This window comes from Cinclus cinclus, chromosome 6, assembly GCF_963662255.1.
Source record: "Cinclus cinclus chromosome 6, bCinCin1.1, whole genome shotgun sequence".
Taxonomy (NCBI): Eukaryota; Metazoa; Chordata; class Aves; order Passeriformes; family Cinclidae; genus Cinclus; species Cinclus cinclus.
In genome coordinates, this window is record NC_085051.1 from 35803660 (window position 1) to 35823964 (window position 20305).

The following is a 20305-nucleotide window of genomic DNA, read 5'->3' on the forward strand; positions in this document are numbered from 1 at the left end:
AGAAAAAAAAGCTAACCAGTAATGTATTTCAAAAAAACAAGCCAAAAAACCCAATCTCACCTCAGAAAAAACACAGTCAAGGACTTGGAAGAGAGATTTGAGGATTACAAAGGATAAATGTGGAATTATTTCATATAATGGGCCAGAGGAATAATGGAAAAGCAGTGAAATGCGATGATATATATCGATGTTCAGAAGTGTGACATCTCCAAAGCCTCTCAAAACACAAGGCATAGATGGACACACTGTCCCACCGAGTCTGGATGCTCTACTGTAAGTGTGCATTTATACACACACACTGCCAAGGTAACCCAAATCATGAGAAGATGGACTATGGAACCACAGAACTACACTACCTGTTCCTCCCTTTTTCCATGGACTTTAGTGGACTCTACTGAACACCAAGAAGGAACAACAACCCATTCATTCTACCTTGTAAAGCACAGGCCAACCAGACTGCTACACCTGAGCTAAACAAATGCAAACAAATAAAAAACAGCTCCCTCCCACCATAAAAAAGGCACTAGGTAATGAAGATCTTCCTTGCTCCTGCAGTGAACAGAATCCTAACGTATTATAAGGAGACATGCACTTATTTCCCTCTCACGCATTCCCCAACAGCAAACAATAATTTTAGAAAACAATAATTAATAACTGCAGTCAGTGGTTTTTTTATGCTTTATTGCTACTTTTTTCTTGAAAATATTGTAACTTATAGCAGATTTTTAAATTCACATGCTCTGATAAAGGAAAGCTTTCCATTTTTACGTCAGTCCTACTGCAGATAAACACCATTCTCTGCTGCTATGGCATCTAAAAATATAGAAAAGGGAGCATTTGGTTTGGCAACATTATTCCCCCAGCATACAAACAACTACACACACTGAGTTCAATATAAGTAACTAGATAATAAGAAGGACATGACTTGAGATGACTACTGTTTAACAGATGACTAGTCTTGGAGACAACTTGTGAATTTAATCAAACATACAGAAATTTTTTGAGTTATAGTTGAAATTCCTAAGATTTATACTTAACCTCCATCCTGTATTCATATCTTCTCCTTTTCAAAACACAACACTCATCAAGGAGTGATACATGAAAGCTGGTGGAAGCCTGTTGTGGCTTTATTTATTCATGCACTCTAATGGCTCAAAAAAGCTATTTAAAGAGTATGGACCTACTGGGAACAAACACATTAAGTGCTCTGGTTTGAAGTTTTTTCATTGTTTTTGTTTTACTTACACATTAACTTACAGCAAAACACTTCCTTGTCTGGAGATAGACTGGAAAAGGAGGTGACTTCAGCTAAGCTTACAAAGGCAGCAGACTACAATGCCCTAAGTACTGCTCTACAGGTACAAGGTAAGACATGGTCCTACTGTGCTGCAAATCTATAGCTATGAGGGAGCAACTTCAGAAATTGAGAAAACTATCACAGAATTTTTAACCTAAAGAAACATTGTAATAAAAAACATAGCATCTGAATTTCAGTCTCCTCAAAGTCATGACAGGACAGGATAATCTTAAATATGAAAAAAACCTGTTGCCATCTGTGTTATTTTTTACTTTTTTTTCTGACACACAAAGTCAGAAGTGCTATGCTTTAAAAGAAAAAATATCCTAAGACTACTGGGAAAGAAAAACTAGACAAGAATAACTGGACAAGAAGCAGGGAAACCAAGTGACAGTTATGGTCAATCAGAACTCATTTTCTGTGAATGGTCTAGTAAGAAAACAAAACTCTACTTCTATCTTTCATCTCCTGTATACACCAAATATTAGAGCATGAAATAGCCTCTTTCCACTCACCGCCCAAACCAAGCTGCAATTAAAGAGCCTCTAGTAAAAGGTTTCAGTGAGAAAATCCAACTACATTGGAAAAGTAAGATCAACTTAATCTACAGGATGATTAACACCTTCCAACCTTCAACAAATGTGTGCTTCTATTGCAAATTTATTTATTAGCTCAGGTAACACTTCTTATTTGTGTATTTATCAGCTACTCTGTGATTTAAGTTTCCCAAGAGCAAAGGTAACCTCTACTCTGCATCACTTTTCGTAGTACAAAAAATTGTTTTGTCAGGTTTGTCACAAGTAGCACAAATTGTCATGTAACAGTTTGATTAGTTGGTATCAATTATATTCATTATGATGCCTTCCTGGCTTGCCTCTAAGTATCCCCCCCATCTCAGAATAAGTAAAATGGCTGCACACTGTTTTATAAAGAATTCATAGTTCATAAAAGACAGCAATACACTACAAAGTTGCAATCTGCAGACAAGCCAATACAAGTCATTTTAAATACAATACTGCATGCAAACACTTACCTGAACACTTCCCTAACCAGCCATCCAATGTTACTAGCCAATGAAAAATTCGTTTAACACTACTGGTAGAAGCTTAATGAATATGGTCACAGGAATGTCAGAACTCTGGATTATAATAAAAATACCCCCTAAAAGCTTACATCTGGAATATACTACTATATATACAATATATGCTGTTAACCCTACTTACTCATCAAAGGGATAGCAAATAAATTAATATCAGTATTTGTGTTTCAGGCCATGTCTACTCAACACTCCATTTCAATGTGCAACTGTCATTTTGATCATGTTAAGACATTAATATACATTTTATGTCATAACACATTCCCCATCAATGACAAAATCTGAATTATATTATTAGTGTATAAAAATCCCAAATCATCTCATTTAATTCTGGTTACTCAGATTACTTAGCTCATTCACAAGGTGCTCTTTCCTCCCAAGTAACAGCTTTTACCAAAGAAGTGTATCAGTAATGTTAAGGGTTGAGGAGAGGGGACCCAACTACCATTGGTTAAACTGTATAAAGAATTTTAAAATAAAATTGCACTTACATCATAACTATAGTCTGCATCATTTGTTACTGTCAAGTCTGCAAGGTCTCCAAGGCCCAGTACACTTAACAACACATCATCAGAACCCATAATAAATGACTTGCCTCCTCCAGGTGGAAACGTTATTGGCTCAGCTACAAAGAACAAAACAGTTTCTTTAAGTCTCAATAGAGTAATTCAAACTGATGCAAAGCTGCATTATTCATCACTTAACAGCAAAGCAGAGCTTAAAACTGAACTTAAAACTGCACTACATACAGCCCCAACCAAAAAAAAACCCAAAACAAGAGCATGAAGACACGCACACATGTGCAAACACACACACACACATTATATACACAATTCTTGTACCATGCTTTATCATTTGATTTCAACTTACTTTACAGAGATTTTGATACTGACAAATGAATTGACTGACATTACACTACAATATCAAATGCATATCCCAGGTCTCCATATTCTCAGCTGAGTTTTATTCATTATACCATGCTTCCGGCCTTTTATCCACTCGCAAATAAATCTTTGTGCTTTATACTAGTCAAATATTTCTACTTGTATACTGACGTATTTTTAAATCACTCAAGCAAAAGACTCCTGCAAAACATCTCTTCCACTTTGAGTTTTTTCAGACAACTGAAAAAATTAAAACAACTATTATTTATTCATTTCCTCTCTCAGTTTCTTGGCATGATTTTGGATTCTAATTTTGAAATACACTCAACTGATACATATGCTGCCTAGCTATGCCTTCCTCAAATTAAAATGTAACATTTCTGTTAATTATCATTTAGAATGAATAAAAGTTATATATAGCATTCACTATGAATTCACATCTGAATAACAAAGTTCAGAACATTCATCCATATTTTTATCCTCTTCAACAATTCTGTAAATCTCCCTTAACCCACAAATATCAATTCAGCAGTAAGGAAGAAGAATGAAGGCTTAAACATTGTGATGCTTCAGCTTTGGGAGCTACTTTTACTTCTCAGTTTTCTTCACTTTAAAATAGCAACACTTGTTAAGTAGAGTATGCAAAATTAAGGTATGTGTGAACTTTTAGCTAAGTATAAGCATCAGCAAAATATGTTAAATGATATTTTACATCTTGAAAAATTAAACTTGATTGACTTTTGAATTTCACTGATCTGGCAGAGAGAGTTATGGCCTCACTTTAATACCACTCTTTATTTCTAATCCTCCTAGAAAAACCCTTCAGTCTCACAGAAAATAGTTCCCAGCTTCCTGTGTTTTTTGTCTTCTAAAAATAGTTCCAAACAAGAGGACTAATAATTAACACATTCCTATTTAGAACACACATCTTCATTACGCTGTATGGCCACTATTTGAATGGTAACATAGCTCTAATCCACTCCTGTTGAGGCATAGTGACAGAAACCAGGTGAAAAGTCACAGATGTCTGGCACCAGTGCCAGGACTAGGCAAAAAGGAGCCAGTCCAGCTAGATCAAAATATATCACCTCTCAAGGATAAAACAGGTTCTAATGCTTCAGAACTACGGTACTATTAAGAAATGCAACCTCAACAGCACCATCAACACAATCAATTGTGAGAACCTAAGAACATAATCTATGTAATACAAACTGCTCTTCCTACAATTGCATAAAAAGAGCAAACAATATTCTAAATATGCACAATCATATCCTGTTAAAATATTCAGTCCATACAGAGGTTTGACTGATAACAATGCTACATTACATTAACAGCCCAAAATGGCTTATCATGCCCTTATATTAAGTTTTTCATTTTCATTAGTAATTTACTAAAACTCTACATTTGACAGTCTACTAAAAACCACTTATATTTCAAAAAAGACATATTCCTACTAAACATCTATTTACTTTCTTGTTACTCCTATTTGATCTTTAGGACAGGCCCAAAAGGTTTAGGCAAGCCTCCGTAACTTGTCATCTTTGTGAAATTAATGTCACCTGACCTAACAGGTCAACTTTGCTATGCTTTATAATAAAAATTAAGGACCACCACATCAAGAACCTATACTACAAATTCATCAAGTTCTGCTTGCATGAGTGACTGTCTCTTGATTTAAACCTTCAAAATTAACGTTTCTCAAAATTCAGAAGATGATCTCTCAATACTAAAGTTGCCCATATGCATGTACAGTGTGTTCTATAATTTATTTGTGAATTTTATATTCTAAAATCAAGCATATTTGAGAAGTTTAAATAATGGCTGCAAACTGCTTTTGTAAAAAGGAAAAGGCAGAATAGTAAGACAATGAAAAATGCATGATGTTACAGCTACTAAAAATAAAGATCCACATCTTCACATACCAAAACAATGCATCAATAGACATATGCAAACGATAGTTAAATAAATAACTTTTTAATGCTTTTATCTAGAAAAAAAAATCCAATTATTTTTCTAATACACAGTACAATATTATTCTCATGGCATAATATAAATGCTTAACTGAGTTTGCAATCAATAAATATAAAGTAAAAATGTGACAGTACAAGTTCCTTCGTAGGTGAAACTAGGTGAAATAAATACTGAAATATAAAACTGTATAATTAAATATTTGCTTAACCAATCCGAACCAGTGCTTCTTACCTTCATGTTCTTGACACCATACATATTTAAGTTAAAAATCAAGCAGTAATACAGGTACAAACTGGAACTGCTTTAATCTCTGATCAGACAGGCCTGTTACTACAGGCTGTTGTACAACAGGGACACCTTAATCTTCTTTCCCACCAATAGGTACTGCAAAAAGCAGCTGCCCATACCCAAGTAATTAGGTGTTAACTGCTCTTTTTTCTGTCAATCTGTAGATTGACATCCACAGTCTATAGACATTACAAGTGAAAAACAACCAGTGAACAAAGTAATCCTCTCTACACTGGATGGAAAACTACTTTGATACCATTTCTGAAAGTAACAGAATATGTTGAAATGGAAACTCCAATTTCTCATGGCCAAAATTATCAAGTATGATTACGGCATAACATCATATTTACCCAGGCAGTTCAGAGTGAGAGGGGAAGAAAAAAAAAAAAAATCTCTCACACCTTTAGAGGTATGAAAGAGATATTCCGAAACCCCCTTGAAGAAAAAATAATCAACCACTACCTCAGAACTGTAATATTTCAAAGTGTAGCATAAAACTTCCATACAGACACAAGAACATTTTGATTTTATGAAATTCATCAGCATAGGCTAGTGCATTCCAGGAAGAAAGTCTAAAGTTATCTGCAAAATCTTAGCTTTTAGAACACAGCTGAATAAATGAGTAAAATCTGTATTTGTACTGCATGGTGCAAAAATCTATGTTTTATGATAATTAATTATTTGGCCTTGTAACACACCTAGAAGGAATTCAAATACAACATTGTCTGTTTGCAGCTTTGCACAACACGGTACAGACAAAAACTCAAAAAGCCACATAGCATTCGGGACAGAAATAGCAGAATTTGCACCCTAATATTCAAGCTTTAAAACTATGCAGAAACCACAATGAGCAGAAAAGATGAAAGATCTTAATATTATTACTCTTAATAAAGAGCAAACTACACCAACAAATTAAAAACATATGGACACGTCAAACAGAAAGAAAATATTAACATGAAAGCAGTCTATTTGAACAGTATGAACAGTCTTTACTTGAAGGGTAACACAGTGTGTGTGCTACAAGAACCAGGCAATAAAAGTCAGTCCCTATCAAATTCAAATCGAGCATCTATTTCTTCAAAAATATTGTTTTATCCAGTATTATTTTAGATGTAAGGCCTCTACCTGAGACAGCATGCTCATCTATAACAAGGTCTGTGTCTGTGTTCCTTTGCACAACATGTATGGCCTAAGAAAAACAGCCTAAGACAGACCTAGAAAATTGTAACTTAGGGTCACATGGCCTTAATACCTAAACATGTCTAAAAGGCAACCTAAAACATGTAAACACTAAACCTAAAAACAACCTGTTTATATGTCTACAAGTTTCAGCAAGTCAACTTTCACCTGTAGATTTTTCAGTTGCACTCCACAGGTAAACAAGATACTGCTTCATCTTGAAGATGTAAATAGAAACAAAGATGAAAAGGAAGACAGCAAAAAAGATGACTGCTGTAAAATGACAGTTTGGGAGAGCAACAAAAAAACCTCCGTGAAATGTGGTTTGGGGTTTTTTCCTACTTGCCTTGTGAGGCCAAGGGTGAAAAAGAACAGATTCCTAGAACCACTAGTAACGCAAATTCCATTTCTGCTGTAATTGATACCATGCCACAACTTATGGGTCAAAGATCATCCTAAAAGAGCCAAATCTGAATACACCTGAGTATTTTTAATGAACATGTTCTAACTACAGGACAATTTACATAATGGTATTCTAAAACAACAACAACAAAAAAACAACCTTAGAAGCCAAGTACAAGATTTTTGATCTCATATATTACATCATGCCTCTAATTTTCAATGCCAAAGATAATCCTGAAACTTAAATAAATACTTTGTAAAGAAATAAAGTGTCTCTGTAAACTTATGTATGTAGACCAAGGGAATTTTCTAGAAGAGAACGTTAAATTTGAGGAGAGGAGAAAGGAGACTAATTAGTCCTGTAACTTAAATCACCACTTCTCATTTTAAAATCCAAACTGTGCATCAAATGTTAATACTCACCTTTTTTCCCCTCAATAAATAACAACCTATTTGTGAAAGGTTTTGCTAATGGGAGGGTGTCTCCAAACAAGGATTTAATAGAGAAGAGTGTCAAAACACACTGCTGTACATGAAGTCATTTAAAAACCTTACAAAATAATGGTGAGTTATGATAAGCCACAGAAACTCAAGCCATATTCTCATAAAACCATTTGGGAAGAATTGCAAGTAAAATAATAATATGGCAATCTGCAACTCCATTAAGCTTTACAGAGGGGATAATAAATTACAGCATGTGCTTTCTAAAAGAAATCTCCTGAAATATAGTAAGTAGCTGAATTTTTTGTACCTTCCTCTGCTCTTGCACCTTCATGATCAGTCATTCTAGAAGAGGGTGACCTAGATTGATTAATGATTCCTGAAGGGATGTGGGATATCTCATCATCGCCCAGATCAGCTATCATGTCGTGAAGTTTTGTCCTGTTGACTCCTGTAAATTAATGTCAGCAGCAAAAATTCATTTGATTGCTACCGCTTGACTTGACTGAACTCTAAAACGCCATTAAATAAGAATAATTACTGATGGGACCTCCTTAAAATAAACAGTGCTTTGCTTTTGTTTAATAATATTTTGGAAATCAAAACCAGGAGTTAATACATCAAATCTGAGAACTAGATGCAAACAATTTTAAAACCCTAAATCAAAGAAGAACTCCTTTGTGTTCTGCAGATCTATTCTACAATTTCCTGTAGGAAAGAGAAAAAAAATCATCTTACAGCCCTACTGAAAAGTCAAGGCAAATACTAGAAGAACATTCACTATTAAACAAAATAGTATGAATTAAACATTTTCTAATAATATTATGCAACTTTAACTATACTAAACAATTTAACATTAAAAAACAGAGTGCAAATGAAAAACAAGCTTAAAAATGAGAACAAAAGTACAGACAACTCATAATGGGGGTGCAACGAACAATTAACTTTCCCTGCTTTGAATGGTATTTAAATTGTATTAAGTGTTTGTTAAACACAGGAGCAAGAATGCTTCCACCACTGTATGAAACTGCAGATGTAATTACAATTATTATAAAAGTGAGCTTCTACAAACAAAGCATTCCGAATTATATGTACATTTAATTAATATGTAGACATTAGCAAACAAAAAGTATAATTTAAAGTATCTTTAAATTACTAAATCCATTTCTGCTTTCACCTTTATAGCTTTCACATCAAAAAGTCAAGCTTCAATCATAAAGTGTATTTCAGTGAGAGCACCTCTGTGAAGAAAACAATACATAATGATGAAAGACATAACCAAATTTTAACCAATAGAACAGGCCTTCCTGGGTCTAGAGATACTGTAGACTGTTTAGTAAAGGAAGGATTCATGAACAGCTTATACTGAGGTGACATCTCACATTATTTAAGAGGAGCAACTGCTGTTCCGAACATCTTCTGTGCATTTCATGCTGAAAAATGTGCAAATATTCAAGACTGTGCCACCACTACAGAAGACTGCACGAGTTTCTGCTTTCAAGTAAGTGAAAGTATACTTTCATATAACTGTTCAAGTATTGTAAATGGTACAAAGAGATTTTAAAGAAAATAATGTGCCATCTCTGCATAAGCAGCTATGTTCAAGGCACAAAACGGGATGACCCTTTTACCCTTAAAAAAAGCCAAGGACAAAAAAAAATTGCTAGGCCTGGTATGAACAGAAGCAAAAGTAAGTATACAATCTCAGTGTACTGCTCTTCAGAGACTAAAAGTGAAAAAAATAACTGAATATTTAGTGATGAAAAGTTTTAGTCTGAAAAGCCTTAAGCAGAATACTATTAGGTCCAAGATGTATTAGCCCAAATGTGAATATAACACAGAGATTCTTGTATATCAAGAACAGGTGATGGTAGTGAAGATGGTAAAATTCAGATCTGTTTTTACTCCTATCAACTATTATACTGTTTCCAGAATGCAAGGGTAGGAAAGTGAATGGGACGGATACTGTTTTGTAAGTACAGAACAATTAAACTGAAGGAAAAGAGCAGGAAAGTGAAAAAAGTGCAAAAAGCTAAGGAAAAACAGTAAAACTATTTTCATTTCAACAGTGATCTATACATATATACACAAGACGTGAAAATTTTCAAACTGACAACACATTATGCTGACCTGACTTATGCAGTCCTTCCCTGACTTACCTGCCAAAATTGATCTTATCAAAGTTAGGCAAGAAACAGGCCTTAAGTTCAGCATATTACTGAAAAGAGAAGCCTGCTTTTGTAGAAATCAAACCTAACTCCACATCTATATATCACAGTAAATCCAGGATAGGAGTAGATTGTTTCTTTGCTTCTGGAGTTTTTTCAACACAGGAACTCTTCAATAAACAGATTTTGCATTATTTTACAGCTGTGTGGGGTGGTGGAGTTTTGTCATTGTTTTGGTGGGGTATTTTTAAAGACTAGAGAAGTATCAATAGAGCATCAGATCTACTTCTGTTCACTTATTTATGTGTACATGTGGAATGAAAGTTTCCATAGCTGGGGCCAGGGCTGTGGCTGCCCAGGTATGCTACAGTGTAAATACAGATTATAGCAGTTACCAGATGCATATCCAACAAAAGAACCCATCAGAATATCCTATTATGCTGTCTTCAAAGTATTGCAAGAGATGACATTTAATGCACATTTGTTTGATGTTTATGATGATAAATACTACCATGCAGATAAGTTGAGGGTACTCAAAACAAATTCTGATAGAAGTCAAAACTCTGAAGAGCAAAGGAAGAGATGTGCACACAGAACGAAGTTCCCAAGTGACCAGACATGAGCAGCAGGGGGAAAAAAAGCCCTTCAACATTGTTTTCAGTTTCAGAATGTTAAAAAGATGAGAAAAAAAAAAGTCTACAAAATCGCATGTAAATAAATCTGCCCAACCTTGAATGCATACTTTGACTCTGTGTGTAGAATTCTCTCATCCAGTTAGCTAAATTATAGGCTAATTTTTAATCAGGAACTATCATAAATGTGACAAGCAAAGAATCTCACAAACCACCTTGTAAGACTATATGTGTTCAGGGTATCCCAAAGGAGAATTCAAACTTAAAACGCTAAACAATGACTTATGTCACTTCTCAGCATTGTCACACACTTTAGCTCCTAAATACAGGTCTCCTTCTATGAACCAAAGATTCCAAAATTCCTTTAGATGAAGAAAACTTTCTGTTACTTTGCAGCCACTATGGTTCAAAATGTCTAAAATGTAAATAATTTAGTGGAAAAAAAATGCAAATAAAAGAAGTCCATTACAGTATTAAAAATAAATTTCTAATCCTACCAAATACTCCTTGTGAATTTGATATCAACTGTTAATGTGCATGCTAATGATATACATTAGCATGCAGATGGGCATACCATAGGCTCTCATTAAAGCAAAAACTAGGTGAAAATCTTTGTTTTGTCAAAGCATTTATGTGTGTGTACAAGTCATTCAGAAATGCTGAAAACCAACCAACAGGCACTACCTGACCTGTAATTGTTAGGTGTTACAAAGTAAATTCAAATCTTAATTACAGAATTGTTCAGAAAGTGTTGTATTTTAATTATCACTGAATTTAGTTAGTGTATATCCATACATTTTTCAAACTGAGGAAAAAATTTTAACTAGTTATCTCCAGAAATTTTTAAAAAACACTTCCAAAATAAAAGCACAGCAATGATGGGAACTTCTCTCAAGTGACACGGGACGCCATCCAGAGGGACCTGGACAAGCTCCAGGAGCAGGCCCATGGGAATCTCATGGATTTTCAGAAGACCAAGTGCTGGTGCTGCACCTGGGTCGGGGCAATCCCCAGTATCATCAGCACAGGCTGGGGATGGACAGATGGAGAGCAGCCCTGCCCAGAAGGACCTGGGGGTGCTGCTGGCTGAGAGGCTGGACATGACCCAGCCATGGGCACTGCCAGCCCAGAGAGCCAAGGGTGTCCTGGGCTGCATCCAAAGCAGCGTGGGCAGCAGGGCCAGGGAGGGGATTCTGTCCCTCTGCTCTGCTCTGTGAGACCCCACCTGCAGTGCTGCCCCCAGCTCTGGGGTGCCAGCACAGGAAGGACATGGACCTGCTGAAGTGACTCCAGAAGTATGGAATGGATTTAAACTAAAAGGATAGGGTTAGATTGGATATTAGGAAGAAATTCATTACTGTAAGGGTGGTGAGGTACTGAAACAGGAGTCCAGAGAAGCTGTGGGTGCTCCATCACCTGTTCAAGGACAGGTTGGATGGGGCTCTGAGCAACTTGGTCTGGTGGTTGTCCCCACCCATGGCAGGGGGATTCAAACTAGATTATCTTTAATGATCCTTCCAAGCCAAACCATTCTATGATGACAGATTTAATACCACTTTATGCACTACGAACTCTGTATAGTTGATAACACAATTTCCAAAAGTATTTTTATCATGTAGTCCAACCCTGAAGTTTGGTTTAAACTATATAGTTAAAATAGGTCAGCTGGTCAGAAAACTCAGATAGTAAAGGGATATCGAATAAAATGTTGGTAAATGCACAGAAAAGTGAAGGGCACTATAAAATAAAGATTATTTCCTAAACAAAGCCACCAAAAAGTTCAAATTTACATTACAGGCATTTCCTAGTTCTCTAAGCCTGGAGCTGTAAAAATAATTACAAGCCCATAAATAGCAATTACAAACTGATTCAAGATCATATTAAAAAAAGCCCAAAAGCAAACAAAGAGCAAATAAAAAAACCCACCCCACCACTCCCAGAAAAAACCCCAACAACCACTAGTCCCACAACAGTATCACAGTACAATACTTTAAGAAGTAGATGAAGTTTCAATCTTTCAGAAGACTACTCCGAGTAGGAATGTCCTCAAAATGCAAGTTGTTCATTATTTTTACACTAACATTGCTATACATTTAATTCTTTTCACCTCTTTAACTTCGAATTTTTGTCTTTTCAACATTTGTCCTTTATGGAATGGCTGTCAAAGGCTTTGACATATTCACATTCAGCAGGTAGAAAGTTAAAGTTGGTTGCCCCCATTACAGAAAATGATGCTTAATGGAGAAAACAAAAAAAAAAAAAAAAAACAAAAACAAAAAAAAAAAAAAAAAAAAAACAAAAACAAAAAACAACAAAACCAAACAGAACTCATGAGAAAAAATGTCTTCTATATAGATAGGCAAAAAAGTGTTGCATTACAAGATTCAGAATCTGCACTTACTCTTTACCCCTTTCTTCCCCTTTCGTTCCTTCTTGTACTGTTCCTTCAGTTTACTTATTAGCCCCTGGTCTACATCCCAAACCTCAGCAGTTGGGGACAGGTCATCTTTGTCTACATGCAGCATATTATTAAAAGAAAAAAAATCAGCAATTGGCAATGCAAGCTGTTGGTGATTTACTGTCATAGCTGTATAAGAGCATTAATAAAAGTTATTAATCAATCTTTATTTTAAAGGTGCAGTCTCAGTTTTAAGTTTATAAAAGACCAAGTTTCATTTCATACAGTTTCCCAAGGCACTGTATATTATCAGTTACATATTTGAAAATTGTATGTTAATTTGTTACCAAGGAGCAAACAAATTAAGCTTCATAAGTAACTGTTTATGTCAGATACTTCAAAATACACAAAAATTCATTGGTGTTCAGAAACAATTACTGCATCTTTAGAAAGACAGTGTTAAGAAATTATTCAGCCAGTGTTGAATAAGCAAATAAAAGCATTCATGCTATATCTCTCATGAAAATGCAAGCTGAGTAAGTCAGTGCCAGTTTATTCATGAAGACTACCATGCATCCTTTCACATTCATTCTACATGCACAAGAAAGAAACCTTGGTCCTACATATAACCAGAGAAACAAGTCTATAAATACAGTTCTTCCCATAAAGATGAAGAAAAGTAATTTGCACAGGTGGGCATCCCCCTGCATTCCAGAAATTAAATTATAATTAGCAGAAATACAGCATTCCATAGTAGTTTCAGAAGACATATCTTTTTCAAGAAGTTTCAGAACACTTATCTTTTTTGCAGAGTTAAATATTGCAGAGTTAATTATTCTTTATGAAAAGTCAGGTCTCTGCTTTTCTAAACTATCCATCTCAATCGTTTCTGGAAACTTAGAATTAGCAAAAAGATAAGCCTTTCTAAGGTTTCTAACTGTTTCTAAGACAAGGCAAACATAACATTTGCAGAAGCACTTTTGCTAATAGACAACCAGGCAGCAACCAAACCTGGTTTGTATGCCAGTTCAGCTTTGTACTTACAAATTCTCTAGGCATAAAGTCACAAGACTTAGCTCCTCAGTTCCCAATTTCCAATCATACTTACAATATGATTGTACCCATTTTTGAAGTTATAACCATTATAATCATGAAAGCGTACAAGAGCAGTCATACACAGCAGAAACAAAGTAACATGCATTTAGAACAAAAACAACAGGAGTTATTCCAAGTACCTGTTCCATGACAAAACATGACAACAAATGAGCAGACAGATACCCTAGGACACTGATGCATCTACCACCACTCAATGACAATCTTGATCAAAGAGGTGGAATACAGAGATGACAAGGAGAGTGAAACACGAAATGGGAGCATAATGGCAGCATCCCCTGAGCTGTTCACAAAGAACTCTGGCAATGAGCAGGGAACAGTGACATCCTAGACCAAACTGCAGCTACATCTACCAAACTGCAAACACAAAGACCTCAATCTTCCTGATCACTGGGCCTAAGCATTGACAGAGAGGAATAGCAATTATCCAGGAAACACAAGAAGCACATGAAAAGGTAAGTCAGAGAACATGCCCAATCAAAGAGGAAAAACATTAAAACTGCTAAAACTCAAAAGAATATTCCATTATAAACTAATGAAAATAAATTAATAAAATTCCAAAGCACCATTAATAAAATGAAAATAATCAGCTAGATTGAAGCATGGCAAAAGATTAGGGAATTGAACTGAACCAGAAGATGACCACGTGTAACATCAATGTAATGCTATTCTAAAAAAATGTCATTTTGGTGCATTTTAAAAGGTGCAGGACAAATTAAACCAGACAATGCGGGTAATGGCAAAATTGAAGTAACAAGCTCAGTCTGTGTTCTACACTGGAAATTTAGGCAACGTCTGTAGAGTGCAAAACAAACAGGGCATTAAATATCAAGACAAAGAATTTAAAGGAACTGGGCTCATTCAGTCAACAGAAAACAGGAAAAACACAAGCCTGCAAACATAAATATTCAAGACCAATACTGCTGGCTGCAAAAATGTAGGCTGTAAGTAGAAAACTAAATAAAATACAAACTCAGATTATCTAGGTAGGCTGTGAAATGAATTTCAAACAAGGATTTTAGGAAAACCCAGCAGTGCTTCTCTCCAGCATGCCTAAATATATTAGGCTATTTCAGAACAGAGCCACGTAACTAGAACACCTCTGCAACTACCTTAACAGTGACCTTCCCTGCACTAAACTGACCAGTATAATTGAGTGAAGAAAGGTTAACTTGAAATATTTATTTTCTGAAAGTGTTTTGGAGATGACCAAGAATTTCAGTCTCATTCTGCCACCCAGAATGCTGGGCACAGTCAGTCATACTCTGACTCATGGTGCATCAGTAAAGAGAACTTTTGTGTTTCATGAGGAAGTGAAATCCAGTGACGAACACCGGAAACCATAAATAAACAGAATAAAGAGACTACATAATATGTTAAGTCTGCAATATGTAGCACAATATGCAACAATATATATACATTGCTGTCTGCTTAAGCAAACTGAAGATATATATATATATATATGCATTTTTCTTGAAACTAAATCATCATAAGGAATTCTAAATTTTTTTAAATCTAAAACTGTACAGTCTTCTTTAGTATGTCACATTCACAATTTTGAAGATAAGCTGTTCCTAAGTAAAACATATTGCATGACAAGACACTTTAAATCACAATGTCTGGATTAATTTAACACTCAAAGTACGCTACCTAAGGCACTTACATAAAAAAGAAGCTGTAATACAGAAGAAAAGCCATCCAAACTTTGCAAAATTCATTGACAGGTTTGAAGAACTCTTCAACAACAAAATCTAACTGTCAAATTTGGTGCTGAAATATTTCAGGATATTGAAAGTTGGACCTATAGATAACACTTTGCAATTAAGTACTGTATATATTAATAAGACTAGGCAATATATCTAGAGCCTAAACATCAGATGTTTTCCAGATAATAAATAAAAGCATTATAACTAATTAGAAATGCAAATATTTACTTTTTTTGCAGAATGCTTAAATGTTTGAAAAAGTAAGAAGTGATAGAAGGAGGGGAGGCTAATGACAGGAAAACTAAAACATGAAAAAAAAGACTATGAAAACAGAACAGAGCAACTACATTATGAAGAAAAATATTTCAGTTAAAATTCGAATTTAAGTTCATGATTGATGCAACTGTTTAGGAAGTAACAATACATATTCATTTAAATTAAGTTTTTCCTCAAAATAAATAACTAACTGGATAGACCTGGATATTTCAAGTAAGGAGTTTCACAGTGTTCAAAATAACATGACAGGCTAAAACAAATTGGGTTAGGCAGCATGTTGTTTTATTTTAGAAGGCATTTAAGTGGAACAGTATTTAAAATACTATTTGTGATAGTTAACAAGTCTTGTCATATTTATACTGAACTTTAAAAAGTAACACAACCCCAAGACGTGATGGACTGTATCCTTAAATGCCCATTTAAGGAAAGAACATCTGTACTAAAATCAGTGACATATTGTAAAAAAATATTGCTACTACAGCTGTAGGCATGTCTTTGACTGATTTAAATAGTAAGTTACAAAATATATATAAAAAACTTATTAAAATTGTCTTCATATGGCAAAACTTCCCACTTTCTTGTCTCAGATATGAGGTTTTTAGTAGCAATGGGACTGCTGCAGTTAAATCAGATGTCACAAGTGTGCACAAGCTCCTAAAATGCTCTGCTTCCCTTTGCTATGGGTTCATTTAAACTGTAATAAAAAACATTCAAACAGTTCTATGAACAGCATGGTGGGTCAACTCAATTTTTAAAACAGACTTTAAAGCTGGGTAACTACTTGAGAACATGCCAGACATAGAACACACTGGAAAGTAATCTTTGGAAACAATAACTTGGAATTTCAATGGACAAGCTAGTTCAATACAGTAGGTTTCATCAGTCTGCCATGGATAAATCTTTGACTGCATGAATCACAGTATCAAACCATCTTGCCTTTTATTTATATACAATAGTAGGACTGATACTAGAGCTACAACTTTCTACATCACTATATATTTGAAGGGATGTTGCAAGCAAAATCAAAAACTGTTGCTTCAGATTGTACGAGACATCTTACACTAAGAGATCTGCCCCTGTATCTAAATGAAAAGATCAAGAAACTGTTCAAATAACATGAACTTCAAAAGGGAACAACAGCAAGCAAATAAAATGCTACTAAAAATTATTACAAATTATTATTACAGTTATTACCAAAACTAAAGATAACAGCTTGTTCAGCTTCATCTTCCAACTAGAAATAAGACTGCATTTTAAAAAATAAAGGTTACTAATCCTCTGATACTAGTTTTTAGAAAAGAATGCTTTTTGATCCTTGGTACCTTCAAAAGCAAGACTGGATTATTTTCCTGGATGATGTGCCATTACTTTAAGTTTTGTAAATCTTTATATTTTCTTTGGGTTGTCCATTGAAGTATGATTTCGTTGTCACAATGAGAAAATGCTCAAACGTGATCTAATTTTGGGGCTTACAATTTAAGACTTACAGTATGTAACTACAAAATTTGTTGTTTCACAGTTCAGAAATTAATATAGTCAATTTCTCATTTAAAGGCAGATATCAACTACTTGGGTAATTATTCTTTTCCTTATATTAATTTTCTCCTTTCAATCTCCTCTTTTTAAACATGTAGGTTGCAGAAGTTACTGACTTAAGATATTTTTTTGCATCAAATTACTAATAAAAAGTTGGGCTATTAGAAATGGCTTGGGTTTTTTTTTTTTGTTTTACTAATACAAGCCATATTAGCAACAACATCTAAAAATCTCAGTCAGAAAAATAAAAAGGACTAAATGTCCATTTCTCAAGTACACCAAAGAAATTAATTTGAATTAGGTACAAAAAGTTTGAAGGTTTTGGTAAGAAACAAATAGGAAAAAAGAAGAAAACTCTACTTTAAAGCAAATTTAATCAAGGTAAAAAAATATTCAGAATCCTAGCCTTTCTTATCTAAGAAAGAAAATATTCTCCTTAGTTCTGAAATCAAAAACTAAACCTGAAACAAATGTAGCTACAATCGTACTTTCGGCACCTACAAGAACATATACATGTATATATGAAAGTTTCACCATACAATATATCATTTTCTAAGCATCAACATTTGATCATCACATTCATCCACATCCACACCATTTTAGTAGGTATTACAAAATTCTTCGGAACCATCATGAACAAGTATTCCCTTATTTTTAAATGCTTTTATTAGTGTCTTACCCCACTCTGTTCCATCTCCTGAACTTCGAGCTTCTCCAGCTCCCTCACCATCTTCAGCTGTCACTAAAAAGTCAAATTCTTTCAAAGCTTCTTCAGTATCAGGGTCATCTGTAAGGTCAGCAGCTAAACCTTCATTACCAATCTGCAAGAAGATAATTATTTTCCTGCATTTGAATCAAACAGATTTTCTAGTCAAAGATTAGAAGATATATAGGCTGCTCTCACTGAATAATTTGTTGCAGGGAAAAACATTTTTCAATTTAAAATGCAGAAAAAGAAACTTAGATCTCAGTTGGTTTATCAAAACAAAAAAAGAGAGCACCACAGCCTAGTGACATTAGGAAAAAAAAAGAACACTGACACTAGTTTTAGGAACAAAAATCCCAACACAGCCCAGTCTTCAGGTTCTTTTATTCAACACATAATAATCAGAAAATTTTGTTGACTTTCTTGCCCTACCAATAGCTCTGCAAAAAAAGCTTATGAACTAAGCTTTCTACTGGTCCAGAGGCCTTTCTTGTTGCTTTCCGTTTCTATTTCAGTGCTAAGCATAAGCTTGGAATATAGAGTACTTTAAGGAAGTGGTCTTTTTACTATTTCTAACCGTATCTTCACCTTAAACAAAACAAATGACTAATCCAAGAAGTCCAAGGTATGGTTAAAACCCATTCCTGACAAATCAGCTTGAGAAATTTAAGAACTGCATCAAGCCAAGCTCATACTGCCCACTATTTAGGAAAATCCAAATGCAGCAGGAGGGTCATCATGCTACATAATACTGTTCTGAGCAAAAAGTAACAAACTGTTTTACAGTATTTATAAATCAGTAGCTCTAAATAAAGAAACCCCGAAGACGGGGATTCATTACAGGAGAAAGAACTGAAATGGGACACATAAACACTGTCTATCATACCTAGAAAGCTGCCCATAGAATGGAAAACTAGACACAAAGAAAACACTATCAGTAGAACCTTAAACAAAAGGTTATTTGAGACAAGACTCTGCTAGGTTCTTAATACATTTAGTAAAAAATGCCTAAAAGAAAGAATTAAACATGTAATTGATATGGAAGCAATTTTTTTTTCACATTACACATTTCATTTCCTCTGAGGAATTGTTTACACCTTGTTCAAAATTCAGAATGCATGCACACTGTATTGTGCTAAATTTGCCTTATAAAGAGACTTAAAAGTATGCAGACAAGATGAAATGGCCAATTCATTAATTAATTAATATCTCAAACAGCTTGGTTAGCTGTTTCAAAATTTGCAATGTAATGTATTAAGTAAACCACCGAATTATTAGTAATGCATCTGCATATAATCCACTCATATAATAAAAGTGCAACAAGTACTTTGACACTACATAGCTATAATCTCCAGAGAAAAAATTACTTTTTTAAAGGGAATTACAGATCGATTAAAAAAAAAAAAAAAAATCTTTTACTTTGTGTTTCTTATTTATCCGATGCTTTTCTTTTCCTTCTGCAATATCTTCTATCATGTCATTCTCCTCTTCTTCATCACTATCATCGGCGTTTTCTAAGAAATTGAATGTTTCAAGAACATCGCCAGAATTCCTATATAAATAAAAACATTAAGAGAATCCATTTTACTTGCAGAAGAGATTTAGAAGATTAACCAGATTAAACAAAATTGCTACCTGACAGCTTAAGAGCTTTTAAACCAGCAAAACAAGAAACTGCTGAATGAAGAAGTTTCTATATCTGCTTAAGTCCGTATTACAAAAGCACTGCTCAACAGACTCTTCCCTTAAAATAACAACTCCAAAGTGATTATATTACATAATTCAACATCAACACGTAATTTTCCCATAGATCGTGTTAGTGTAACATACGTGTATGTATGTAATATGCGTATATGTCCTTATGTATAATCAATTTCAGTTCAGTTCATAATTGTTTGTGGTCAGCTACACTCACAGGTGTTTACAGACTCCCCAGCCATGAGTTCAATGTGAACTGCCCAGTACATACCAATGACTAAGCAAAACAAACTTCATGCATTTCTTATCTCTTCACTTACCTTTTGATTTCCTGTCCCTTTTGTTTTGACGAAGGAGATTCACCCCCATTCAGGATCTGTTCTAAGTTCTTTGTCTCTACTGAACCATTTGGTTCTGAATTGGAGAGCCCAAGCAAAGACCTTACCCGCTGGGAGCGTACATCCAATATTGTATCTGTATAACCTACTTCCTGAAGATACCTAGATATGTTAAG

General features: G+C 34.6%; 1 protein-coding gene across 5 annotated transcripts in view; it reads right to left on the minus strand.

The window, feature by feature from the left end:
• Positions 1–20305, minus strand: part of STRN3 (striatin 3) — a 59354-nt gene that overhangs the window by 12399 nt on the left and 26650 nt on the right. For 2 of the 5 annotated variants that reach the window (XM_062494644.1, XM_062494648.1), the window contains exons 5-10: positions 20112–20291; positions 19513–19645; positions 18067–18208; positions 12760–12870; positions 7869–8009; positions 2885–3018 (exon numbers count right to left, since the gene is read on the minus strand). In XM_062494644.1, the coding sequence (XP_062350628.1) occupies positions 2885–3018; positions 7869–8009; positions 12760–12870; positions 18067–18208; positions 19513–19645; positions 20112–20291 (841 nt within the window). Of the gene's footprint in view, positions 1–2884; positions 3019–7868; positions 8010–12759; positions 12871–18066; positions 18231–19512; positions 19646–20111; positions 20292–20305 lie in introns of all 5 variants that reach the window. The other 3 variants (XM_062494645.1, XM_062494646.1, XM_062494647.1) reach the window with 3 other exon arrangements.